At 40.7% G+C, this 13,919-nt stretch overlaps 1 protein-coding gene across 2 annotated transcripts in view; it reads left to right on the top strand.

Annotated features, from left to right (window-relative positions):
• LOC115572534 (protein APCDD1) overlaps positions 1-13,480 on the top strand; it is a 53,121-nt gene extending 39,641 nt beyond the window's left edge. For both annotated transcript variants that reach the window (XM_030402698.1, XM_030402699.1), the window contains 2 exons: positions 10,300-10,621; positions 11,236-13,480. In XM_030402698.1, coding sequence (XP_030258558.1) covers positions 10,300-10,621; positions 11,236-11,699 — 786 coding nt within the window. In that variant the 3' untranslated portion in view covers positions 11,700-13,480. The remainder of the gene's footprint in view (positions 1-10,299; positions 10,622-11,235) is intronic.
• The last annotated feature ends 439 nt before the right edge of the window (positions 13,481-13,919 follow it).

Here is a 13,919-nt window from a genome sequence, read left to right as displayed (position 1 = left end):
TATCTACTGCTTAAACTACTAAACATCAGTGAATATAAAACAGGGGCAGATTATTAAAAATTAGTTGGATTAAAACAATAGATTAAAATTGGCTAAAACATTAATTAATGGTCATAATATATGTTATTGCAATTAAGTTAAATGGCCATAAAAAATATGTTGAGCTGCTTACCTTTAAAAACATTTTCATGGCCCCTGAGGGATGGTATGAAAATTGAAATGGCCCTCGATAGGAAAAATGTTCTCCACCCATGGTTTAGGGACGAGGAGCAGCGAGGCTCCAGAGTCTTTGTAGAGGGAAAACGTTGGTTTATTAAGAGCTGCTATGATTCTGTAGATTACTAGGTCCTCTCCTGAAGATTACAAGATAAACACAAAGTTGTTCCCAGAGTAGAAAACAAGAAAATTCTGCAGCAATAAAGATTTTTTATTTTTTTTTGCCTTTTACATTTTTTTCCCCACAGTAGCAGTATGACGATGTCAGTCCTCTACTTTGTTTCTGACTCAAATATCTCTACAACTATTTGTTTGTTTTGAATTTCATAGCAATCCAACCAACAAATATTAACAGCTCTCAGATGATGCAACCTTTTGACAGTGATCATCCTCTGACCATCCCTCTAACGCCACCACTTTCTTTATCAATATATATACAATACATGTAATATGTAAACTGTGCTAATTAGGAAATGTAAGCATGCTAACACACAAAGCTAAGGCACCATCAACATTTACATAGTTTCCCTATAAACCTGTGTGCCACCAGGCAGAAATCTTTCGGGTAAAATAAGTCAGGCTGGCAGCAACATTTCTTTCAACTATCCTTCTCCAGAGATTCTCACCTCACTTAGAATTAAAGTGTCTGAATGATTAGCCGTACCTGTAGAGGTAATTTCTGTCTACATTGCAGATCTCGTCAGTGTTAACCGGTTGGAGGCTTCCCATCCGCGAATGCTTTTTTGAAATGCGCGATGAAGCCTGGGGAAGAGTTTTGTTTTCTGTCCCGAGCGTGCAGCTCTGTGCTGAACTGGACTCCAACTGTGTCAACCTAAAGACCACACGCACATCAGAAACAGCATGAACTGACCTTAAGAACTGCATTCGTGCGTGAGAGTTTATCTTAGCGTAGCCTACACAGGGCGATGTGATGATGCCTGGGTGAATTGGCATTTGAAGGTAAAGGCTGCAAGATTTGTTATGAAGTAACAGAGTGTCTTAATGCTTCAGTGTCAGATTATAGAAATTTCCTGACAGATTGTGATACAGTCTGCCACCTGTCAGTGGAAACAAACATCCAACCAAGACCACTACCGTTTAATCCAAATCTGATGTCTGATCAGTGTGTGTGTGTGTGTGTGTCTCAACAGTCCTGCCCCTATGTGCTAAACATTTGCACTGCTAGAAACCAGATTTTCTGTACATACTGATTTCATCTCTCAAATCTAGCATCAAGTCAGAGCTCTTTCTTTCCTCCACTGGGCTTACGGGTTGTAATTTCTCTATTTACACTGCTGAGCAGCAGTTCCTCCCCGCTGACTGAAACCCTAGAGTGATGTTTTCACTGTCACCCTGCACAGAGATTACAACAAAATCCTGTTCAGGTCGGCCGTCTAAATAAACATCCATTTGTACGGGGATGACGGGGCTTGGTGTTGCTGATCAGAAGGTAAACAGAGTGTGGAGTGGGGAGCTGTGATCAGCTGAGCTCCCCTGTGGCCCTGTAATGACCAGATCTGCGCTCTTTGAGCCCCTCTGGCCCGCGGAGGCGCAATGTGAAACCCGGCCTATCTCTGGGAGCGATCGACATGTGGTATTCCTAGAATTTGGAATCATGCGGCCATATGAATTATTCCAGCAAGCGCATACCAGGTCTGATTTCATGCATGCCTGAGGCTCAAATCAAAGTTTTTTGCTCGTGCTCATTTTCCCCCCTCAATCGTTTCTGAATGAAAAGAAAGAAGGGGTGTCGGGCGAGCTTTGATTTACTCTGAAGGTGCACTTCCCACGTTGCAGTAAGTCAAACTTAATTACAGCGTCTCGCCATGCAGAACGACTTGGCAAGATTTTGAGTGTCCTGTTTTTCTGCTGCTAACTCGGTAGAAAAGAGGCAAATGGAATGCTGATTGTAGTGCTTTGAAACATGAATTACAAAAATTCTACATCTGTTTCCGGAAATAGCGTTCCTAATGAGACAAAGTGTGTAACAGCCCCGACAATCCACTAGAGGATAGCATGAAGGTGCAGCACCAGGAGGGGGCCATAATGATGGGAGCAAAGGACGAACGTAGAAAGAAAATGTGTTTTCAGAGTGCACGAAGGGCCTCGCTGGTGAATGTATGAGGCTTTTCCAATGGCACTTTAGGCTGTGCTGAGTCAAACCAAGCTGCACCAATTTGTATTTCAATTTCCAGTTGAGGGACACGAAATTGTGCCAAGCCATGTCGAGATGGACTTTCTCTGGAGTCGGGCCTAAGTGTGTCAGTCCCAGGGTTTTAAAGGGTTTTTACTAACCACGTAGCAAAGATTTTTGGCGGGGATAATTAAACATGTTTATCATCGAAGTAGCCAAGTTTTGTGAGCGGCTGTTCTTCGATAGTACTGCAGGGAGGAAGAGTATTTTACAGTCGCTCCTCTGACCCTGACTCAAGACGAGCACATCATTAGTTTAAGACACATCTTCCAGCTAATTCAAGTCTGAGTCAAGCTGAGCCAGCTCATGTGTATGGAAAGGCCCTTAGCAGGAGTTGGTGGAGACCAAAACTACGGAAGCCTTGAGGGTCAAGTGAGGTTTTTTTCTGTTGTAGTCTGTGTTCTTTCCTCTGTTTATGACTTTATGACTGGACACACATGAAAAATGTTTTATTTTTTCTTCTTTAGGAGTTTGAATTTGTCCGTGCGTACTAAACACAAGACACATCTGTTGTGTGTTAGCAGATTATTTAACACTACTGTCATGTCCTTCTTTGGCGAGCAGTGTGTTCTCCTGAAATGTTTTTTCACTTTACACATGAAAGAAAGTGGTTTCTTAATTCAGTTTCACACATAAAGCCAAAAACTCCTCAGAATTTTCTTAGACTTAGAAAACTCTTGACTCGTTGCTGTATGTGTGGTGGCAAATCCAAAAAACAGTTTTTCTCAAAACCTCGGCACTCGCAGATAAATGTGGAAATATTTTATCATTTGCGGAAACTGACCCTTTAGGCTTGGTAATGTGCTTCTGATATAATACAAATCTGTGTAATAGGCATTTCTGAACATTATAAATGTTGACTAATTTGATGGCTTTGGCCAATTTTGGGCCCCATTGCCCATCAGCTATGCACATACAGTAAATTAGTTTTGTTTGGTGAAGCAGTTGTAGAAAATGCCTCACTCCTTCCTACACACAGAGTACTAAATCCAACCATCTCTTGAGGTTGTGATGGTTTCTTTTCAGGGACTTTTTACTGCCATGGTGACGATCCAATCCATTAATCTTAAGCGGTGTACCCAGAGCTGGTCCCAGTCCAGAAGCTCTGCTGGTGCCAGCATGTTCATTTGTGGTTATTGGGTGGATCTCAGCAGTGATGCAAGAGCGAGGCAGCAGACTTTGTTTTAAAGTTTTCTGTTTTCTGTCGCCTGGATCACTGCTGCGTCACTGAGGCAGAGCAATGACCGCTCGATAATGGTTTCTTGTTCTTGTTTCTTGTTTTTGATTTTGTGTTTCGGTGGTTGTCGTGTTTTGACACGTCTCCCTCATGCGGAGAATCTATTGTGTTATGCATTCCTGAATTTGATTTATGTTATTCTTTGATACTTGTTTGTGAGCTGTAAGCCCCCAAAATGCACCTAAAACTTGAGTAATGAAGCTATTCGGTCTAAGATGAGGCTCTTTATTATGAATTCCTGGGAGGTCATCTCACAGGACAGATGCTGGTCTGGCTCTAAGGATGCCAGAAACATGGGTACAGTGGTTTTCATATCAAACGTCTTCTTTGTTGTTTTTTTTTAAAGCCTCCCGTAGTTTCTGTTCCCCATCAAATGTTTGCTTCTGGACATCATCTTCCCCTGAACTGCGGTGGTAATCCTCCAAATGCTGCCAAACAAAGTGCAATTCAGTTCTAGCTCCGCTCGATCTGCTGTGGTTTGGATTCATTCATCTGTTGGTTCAGAGGAAAGTGGCCGCCGAATGCAGTAGTATAAAACGTAATTATTAAATCTAGTTTCTATGAAGCAAGCGCAGTAATATCCTTCCTCATTTCCTTATTTTTCTTCAATTCCAGTAAGAGTATAAAATGTGTTTGCTTCCATCACGCAGAGCCAACAAGTTATTGCAACACGAGCCTGTACAAGCTGGACGGTGTGTGTGTGTGTGTGTGTGTGTGTGTGTGTGTGTGTGCGCGCACTGTATGACAAAGACACCGAGCTACAAATGTATTTTAAAGTTTGTGAACCTAAAGCTTTCATTGTCAGTTCATTTAAAATCCTTTAAGAAACTGCTCTTCTGTGCTTTCACATACCAAAAATGAAAAGTTCTTGCCTGCAGCATCACTTTCTCTTATTTACAGAAGCACGTTGCTGCCACGCCGGAAACACGATCCCGTTATGTCAAGAAAGTTCTATCGTTATAACGAGATATTTTTCAAGATTTATCTATAAGTATGTAACTAAGTTATCGTGTTTTAACATGAAGCTTTTTACATTGTAAAAATATAGATATTATATTATTTATTAAAAAAAAAGTTTCAGTCTTGGTATGACATTAAAGATGTCTTGTTATAACAATAACATTTTTTTCATAACATGATAGTGATCCTTTTTTCTTTCTCTGGTGTGGCAGCAATGTGCCTCCGTACTTGTTGGACTTGAGGGCTCCTCAGTTTTAACTTCAGTGGATCCCTGAAACTTTCAGTCCGTTGACTAAAAATAATCAACTATTTCGATTATCCTTTAGGTCATTTTTTTGTCTGTGTGCTGGCAGTAGCCGTGGCATTATATTTTTCAGGCTGTCTTGTTCTTGTGAACAGGATATCTCGAGAATACTTTGTGCCAAATTTAAGAGAATTCTCCTCAAACTAGCACTTGGATTTAAGGAGAAACCGTTTAGATGATGGTGTCCATCATGTCCTCATGGCGTCACGTTCATGTGAACATGACATCTCAGCGGCACATCAAGAGAATGTCTCTCAAATCTGGCACGAACGTCCACTTGGACTCGAGGATGAACTGATTTGATTTTGGCAGTCGGACGTCACTGTGACCTCACAAAACATACTTTTGGCCATTACTCAACAAGATTCATATGATCATGTCAAAATGTTACACAAATGTCTAATGTGATAAAATGATGAACTGATGGCATTTGATATGCAGAAGGTCAACTCCAGTGTAACATCACAATATACTGGCTGTTGCTAAACACGGCTCAGGAACATCTACTTGAATGGTGCACGGAGGAGTACAACCGCAGGCTCAGGTCAGTCTGAGCTGACTGTTTTCAGGCTTTGGAGTTGTTTCGGGGGAGACGAGCAAGATATTGATATTTGTAAGAATATTCACTAATTGATCATATGTTTCCTCTGCCCGTGTTAACTCACTAGCAACCATTCCTTTAACATCTCATGTGATCCCAAAGGAGCTCACTGGTGTGAGGTGTCCTCATTTGGAACTGAATCCACCGCTGGAGTTCGGTTTAGCACTTGTAACCATCTTGGCTGTTGAAAAACCCAAACTTGGACAGTGAGCTGCAGCTGAGGTCAGGTTAGGCAAGCAAATGGCAGCTACTGCAGCCAAGAGAGACTTGTTAACCCAGGCAAACACGCCCTGTGAGACCAGGAAGCAAAGAGATTTGGGCCTCGCTGCCCAGTTCGATGAGCTGATTGATGCCACTCTCTTATGCAAATATGGCACAAAAAAAAGAGAGAACAGTTTTTAATTTGTGTTTGTACTTGGAGCTAATTAAGATCACACATACAAGTTATAATGCTTCGTCTTATAACGGATATAACAGCATATTTCCTGACGAGGCTTAACTTTATCTTAATATTGTATACATGCTGTTTAGACACTGTATAGAAAATGTTATAGAAATTATTCTTATACATATTGATAGAAATCAGTGTTCATCCCTTTAAGTCTTGGTTTTGACTCCAGGTCTGTGTAAAAATAATAAAAATAAAGTTTTATTGTCCAATATGTAAGATTTGCAGGGATCTGTAGCCGCTTTATATCTACAGTGATCTCCAGAGACTGTTACATTGCCCAGTTTCTACAGTAGCCCAGAACAGACAAACCAAACACTGACTCTGTACAAATGACCTTTCACGTTTTTAGTGAGGTGTGGTTAATTGGTTTCAATCTGCAGCCTCACCACTAGATGACACCAAAGTGTACACACTGGGCCTTTAAATAAGGCCCAGTGTGCCCTGTAACAGCCAGCAATTTGTTTTAATCATTAGTTTTGAATGTTGGAGCTAAGTGTGGTGTCAGAGCACCAGTAAATAGTTTACTCACAACCTGAAAGTAATTGTACAAGTGTTGGGTTGTGTGCAGCTCGCCTCAGGCTCCTCTGGATTGGCTTTAACGCTCAGCCACGGTGATTACAAACATATTAACCTTTTTACGAGCTGCACTCACTTTTCACTTTTATTGTTGGAGGTTGATTTTTCTGACGGAACTCACATTGTTCTCATATTGTCACGATGGCAGAGGAGGGGAGTCAATCAAAATATTGACATGCTCCTCAGCACCACCTAAGTTCGTTAGTTTAGATGCTTAAAGGGTAATTCCACCAGTTTTACACATGAGTGTGTTACAGGGAGTACTACTGCATATAATCTGATTAATTGCCTCCAGGATGACACACAGTGGCTACGATGCCTTGTGGGTAATGTAGGCACCAGGATTTGAAAAAGGAAGAATGTGTGGAAAATTGGTTTCGATGGTTTCTTTTCAAACCGTCCGTTAGGAGTCCAACAGTATTATAGGAGTGCAATGCTAGACCAGTGGACTGCTTTTCAAAGCATGGCGTCTACATTACCCACAGTGCAACGCAGCCACTGTGTGACATCTGGGAGGCAATTTGTCAGATTGCATTCTTAAACACATATGAATACACATACACATGTACTCTCAGAAAGAAATACTGTACAGGCACATACTTTATCTACATCTACATGTTTTGGTTTACACAGACAAAAGGAAGAAGATTATACAAACAAATGTTTACATCCACGCCTTAACTGAATGGGGTCTATTCTAGTCCGAGACTGATCCTCCATCCAAGTTTAGAGGAAATCCGTTCAGTGGTTTTTGTCTAATCCCGCTGACAAACCAACCAACAAACACACAAACATAACCTCCTTGGCGGTGGTATTAAATAATTCTTGCAAGAGAATGTTTTAGTTGATTGTTTCCCCCCCTTACATGAAACCAAACCTCTAATTTATTGCCTGAGATGAAAAAGGTGAGCGGTCCATAGAAGCACTCAGACCCGACCAGACTGTGTTCTATGGTCTCAGAGTCCCTGCAGCAGTGGAACAATGTTCTCCACACCTGCAGCAGAAACTCGCCCGACTTCTGCTCTTTTTCTAGCCTCTTCACACATACATCTAAAACAATGCGAACGTACATTAACTCTCGTTCTATTTCTTTTTACGCGCTACATGTGTTTCTCACTTGTGAGCACAGAGCTGGATTCACAGGAGGCTTACTTCCAGTCGTCCCATTAACCTCTCACTCCGAGGCGGTTATGGAGCTGCGCTGGGATTATCTCATCTCCAACATGTAGTGATACTCCTGTGTTCTCCCACTCTTTTTTTTTTTTTTTCCTTTTTTTCTAACTCCCCCAAAATCCTGTGTAGACAGAGTGTTGTCTGGGAAAAACACTGATTGTTTCAGGGAGGTTAGGTCTTACATTTTGACCACCCTCAAATAACAAAAAACTCCAGATTCCCTGGAGTTTGGTGGAAGAGATTTTGTGGAATACATTGTTATGACTTCCAGCTCCGAATCCGTCCGGCCCTCCAGTCTTTTCTCCAGCCAGAGCCCCGCAGCTGTCCTGTCTGTGGATACTGTAATCACATGCGGCTCCGGGGCTCCACTCGAGCAGACTTCTACATGATTGATGGTCACTCGCAGACTTACAAACCCTTTTTTTTGTCTGTCAATATGAGGGTGAATAAAAGATGTCCCGCTGTTGTTTATAAGTAGCATGAAAGTTCAGCCTGCTGTTCGCTGCGTGACTTCCTGTTGTCACGGCTCTGCTTTGACCAAACATCTGTCTTTTACGGTAAAATGATGTGATCACCCTGAGAAAATGTTGGAACCTTGTCTGGCTTCCAACACTGAAGAGGAAATAGTTTTTCCTCCTTCAGCTCCAAGTCCCTTTATGTGCATTTCATGATACAATATTCTGATGATGGATTAGAAAAGCTCTCGACACTGACAGATTACATTATGACTGGCTTGAATAGGGACATTTCAGTGGGAACGTCAGCTCCCAGTTTGTAATAATTTACAGCCTCATCAGCTGATTCATTTTATCATATGAAAGCATTGTCGCTAAATTGGATTTTTGTTACTTTACCTGTAAAAATGTGCTTTTAGCTAGGCGATTAATACTTTTTAAGTGGAAGGAGAAACTTCCCCCTACCTTTTAAGATGTGGATTAATGACCTTCTACACCATTTGGTACTAGAGAAGATTCGTTACTCTACAAGAGGATGTATTCAAAAATTTCATGCTACATGGAGACTGTTTTTAAGTTATATAGAGAAATAAGATGTCACTAATTTTGGTGTTCTATATGATTGATCCTGTATTATGTATAATTTGAAATCCATAAGGACCACTTTCAATCACCTGTTGATGATCTTTTTTTTTTTTTTTTTTTGGAATTTATTTACTTGTTTATCATGCAATTGTGTCATTTTTTTCTATTTTTTTTATAAATATAGATATGTATGTGATGCATGTAATACAAGTGGTTGCATACCAACTCAATACAAGATTGTCGAATGGTGCAGTAATATTGTTGCAGGGATGGGGCTCCGTGGGGGTGGGGGCTGTTGTTTATATTTGTATTACTCCCGATCATTTATACCTTTGAATTTATGTACTTTGTATATTATCTTTCTATGTACAGATATGAATAAAAAGACTTGGAGCAAAAAAAAATAAAAAATGTGCTTTTACACAATTTCTACAAATACTGTATCTGTGGAAGCCCTGAGGGGCAAGCGAGGAATAATTTTTTTTCTAATGATCCATTTTCTAAATGTTTTCTCTGCTGTTTTTATGACTTGAAAAAGGTTTTGACGGGATAATCTTTCCTTAATTAAGTTCCTTAATACATGTTTTTGTGAAACCAATTGAAAAACATTTGAGAGGAAAAATGTAAGTTAAAACCAAAACTTTCAGGATGAATGTGTAAATTTTTTATTTTATTCCGTGTGCGAAATTTCAATTCTCATGAGTGGAAAATAGTCTTTCATGTTTTTGTTTTTTTCTTTTTTCATGTGTGAAACGCAGCCCAAAAGTCGAGTGCTCCCCCTCCTGCAGCACTCTGGTTACTACTACTGTTGGGCTTATGAAAACATTTTGAACATAAAACACAAGAACATACCAAAGAACTGCTGAAACTGACAGTAACCATTATAACCATAAACTATGACGTAACATGCAATTTTTATTCAGTTTCACACAAGGGGAAAAAAATTAAAAATTCACAAGTTTTTACCAAAAAAATGATTTAAGGAACCAAAACATTTTTATTCCACCTGTCCACACATTATAAACTCGAGAGAAAATAATTTAGTTCAGACTTAGACAATGGTTCCCTCGAGAAAAAGAAATGTCCTCAGTTGCCTCTCGGGGCTTCTGTATGAGCACAACTGACATTATCAGCTGAGATTAGCTTGTTGCCAGTATATTAATAAAATCATTACATAGCCTCTGACTAGAGGAGAACAGTGACTAGTTTATTTTGATGCCTCTGTGTCCTGAGACCGTTCTTGTCGAGTGTGGTAGTCAAAGGTCGACGTTGGTGTGACCTCACAAAACACATTTTTAGCCACAACACTTGAATTCAAATTCTTATTACGTCAACAATTTCCACGATAGTCAAATAGGTTTAAATGTGACATTTTACACTTAATAGGTCAAAGGTCAACTTCACAGTGACAACATAATGTCCTGCAAAAACATTTTTTTCACAATGATGCAATATCCAATCATGAGCTTTAAAACCCTTACTTGGTTATTTTTTGGTTTGTCGTTTCTGTATTCTGTCATCAAACCTTTCCCTTAATTTATTTCCAGAATCATGACCACGGCTGCATCGCCTGTCGCATCATCTACCGCTCCGATGAGTTCCACCCTCCCATCCTGCCGCCACGGGCCGACCTGACCGTCGGGCTGTACGGTCAGTGGGTGAGTCAGCGCTGCGAGGTTCGTCCCGAGGTCCTCTTCCTCACCCGTCACTTCATCTTCCACGACAACAACCACACCTGGGAGGGCCACTACTACCACTACTCTGACCCCGTCTGTAAACACCCCACCTTCACCATCTACGCCCGTGGACGCTACAGCCGAGGCCTTCACTCCAACCGTGTCATGGGCGGGACGGACTTTGTCTTCAAAGGTAACTGGTTGATATGTTTGTCTTACAGCTGCGGTTTTCTTTAAAAGGTTTATCAACAATTCAGAGAATGCATTTGTGTCCTTACTCTCAATGGATTCAGTGGATTTAGTACTCAGTTTGTAATTTGAGAACAAAAGAAAAACAGGTCATTTTTACAGTTTGGTTTTTATTCATGTTAAGTCAACATTTCTATCTGTTGTCATCAAAAATAATGACATCCCTGAAAAGAAGTACCTCAGGACGAGAAAGATGAGCAGTCACATGATCCGAAATTGTATTTACTGTAAGGAATCATTACCTACATTTCTTGTACACTAGTTTAAGTTAAACAATGGTTTTGGAAATCCACCTAAGTGGTTGGTTTGGTTACTTGTTTCACCCATCGGTCACTAATTTTCCCAGATCTCTGTAATTATCTTGGTGAGTTACTGTAACAGAAACTACAGTATGGCCAAAATGACAAAAAATAAGACCCAAGTTGGAACAACAAGCAGAGAAAGTCATCGTTCAAATAAGCCATTTGGAAGTTTAGAGTCTGGTGCACCTCGGGGAGTATTTACCACACCCTGACATGCGATGTTCAGCTGACAGATCTTGTGTCTTTCCTCCTCTAGTGAACCACATGAGAGTAACTCCCATGGACCTGGCCACCACCTCCCTCCTCAACGTCTTCAACGGTAACGAGTGTGGAGTGCAGGGGTCCTGGCAAGTCGGGGTGGAGCAGGACGTCACTGTGACCAACGGCTGCGTGGCGCTTGGTATCCGGCTGCCGCACACAGAATACGAGCTTTTCCGCATGGAGCAGGATGCCCACGGTCGCTACCTGCTCTACAACGGCCAGCGTCCCAGCGACGGCTCCAGCCCGGACCGGCCCGAGAAGCGGGCCACCTCCTACCAGATGCCCCTGGTGCAATGCTCGGCCAGCAGCCTGCCGTCTGACCGCAGCATAGTGGACGGCAGCGACAGGCCTCTGCTGCGCCACAATGACTGCACAGGATGGCACAGAGGCAGCCAGACACAAGTCAAGGTGGCCCTCGCTGCCTTCGTCACGTCTCTGCTTATCTGCTGGCAAAGCTAGAGAGCTTTTTCTACACACAAGAGTGTGGAATACAAGACTGCTTGTTAAACCAGCACATTTAAATGTTTATGTGACAGAGGATGGTGCTCCTGATCCTCTCAACTACCAAAGACTCGACACTGCTGCACCACAGAAACTGCACTTTACAGTGGAACAAAGACTCAAATGTCTGTGTTTCCACAACTATACAAAGATGTCTATATATCCACACAGACCCGAGAGTATGTTTTATACAGTATATTTACCTACAACTAGCAATCATTTCTTGGTACTGCAAAAGGACATGATTTTAAGTGTGAAAACTTTTTCTATGATGAACTCTTGACAAGAAGCTCCCGCCTGGAGGAGATGTGCTTGTGGACAGTCATTGTTTACAGTAAAAGGGAACTACACTTCTAAAGTTCAATCATTTTCTTTAAATATTGCCTAACTCAACTCTGCAGCATGTATGTGATCGTTTCCACATTAAGATCTGGTTATTTTGGAAACAATAAAACTGTTTCATCTGCTGCCAGTTATCTTCCATTATAAGGAGACTTTGTGTTCCATCACTGATCAGATAGTTGCTTCCTCACTGAATGACACTTGACCTTGTTTCCATTGGGGCCATTTTGAAATTATGTCATGTTCAAATTGCTGGAAAACAATTGACTTTATTAGGACTGGGCAAAGTGGCTAAATTTAATAATGATTAATATAATATATGAAATCACTAAATCGAATTAATGCAATCCTGTGTTCCACTGTTTAAACTGAAACAAAATGTTTCATGTGTAAAATGTATTAATTCTAAATGACAATTAGCTTGGAACTGCAGATAATTAGATTTTGTGCGCAATTTTTAGCTGTAACCTTAGAATAAAATTAAATTAATAAATCACAAAGGCAAAATCTTTATCTCGTGGCCAGTCACGTACACTGGCATGTGCGTGCAGTTGAATTCAGGAAGCAGACTGTATATTACATTTTCTGTCTCTTTTTCATCCTCTAATCATAGCGTCAAAAAAATATGGCTTACAGTCACTGTCCACACTTAAAACATGTGAATGGAAGACCAAAACACATAGAAAAAGCATAGATATAACGTAACGTGTCGACCGGGCCTAAATAGATTTCCTAATTGGACAAGTGAATGTGTAAACTTTCAAAAGCATTGTGTCTCTGCCATCCCAGATGGTGCTCATATCCATATCTGCGATCAGGCTATAATGTGTTGAAAAATATTGGCATCAGATATCAGCAAAAATCCAATATCAGACATCCTTAATATGAAGCCTACTCTAACTAGGATCTAGCCTTCAGAGTGATTATCTTTGCACACTGTGTTACACCTTTTTAAAAAGACTTGCAGTGAGGAACCTGTGAAAAAACATACACAAATGATTTGCGCCAATTGCTCTTCAAGGTCATTTTCTAGGCTTAAGAGTGGAATAAATTCAAAATACTCTGCATGGGAAGAAGGTCATCAGGCGTGACACAGTATCAGCAGCACCCTACAATGTCGTCATCATCAGTCTAAAGATGTCGTCTCTGCCGTCACCCTCTGGATCGTGGACCACTATCTGTTTAGGAACATACTAGCATGCTTCTACTGAACCGAAATGTTCCGACTGTGTTCAGCAGAGAAAGGACAGCGTACTGTAATATCTTTGAAGCCAGTTTTTGTTATCTTTAACAAAGGTGCAGAACCTTGTTCCAGGAGTAAAGAACCTGCGTTAGGCTCCAAGAAATGTCTTTGTAACTGGATACTTGATTAAAGGTTTGATACTCTTCAATGCTAATTGACTGATGCTGACAATTGTTTGTTGTTTAAGGATACATGTTCATTATTGCAGATTTGTATGTTGTACATATTGATAATCCAGCCAGAGAGAAACATCCTGGATCAACCCTTTATTCCGATCCACACCAAAAGTTAATGAGGTCTATTCTGGGCCGAGACCCGTCCTCCATCCATGTTTCATGGGAAACTGTTCGGTAGTTTGTGTATTTTTTATGACAAACCAACTAATCAACAAATCGATTGAGGTACTTTTTTCCACTACTGCCTGACTAAATATCAGATTCTTAAAACCTGTTAACAATTTAGTGTCTACCAACATTAGTTTTTGTTAGTCATAAACAAATATAGTATGTGAATAAAGATCCTTTAATTTCATAATACTTTTAAAATGTAATAGGTGACAAAATGAACATGTCACTGCTCTGTGGTGATCGGTT

Source organism: Sparus aurata, chromosome 21, assembly GCF_900880675.1.
Source record: "Sparus aurata chromosome 21, fSpaAur1.1, whole genome shotgun sequence".
Classification (NCBI taxonomy): Eukaryota; Metazoa; Chordata; class Actinopteri; order Spariformes; family Sparidae; genus Sparus; species Sparus aurata.
This window is presented reverse-complemented; position numbering and strand designations above follow the sequence as displayed.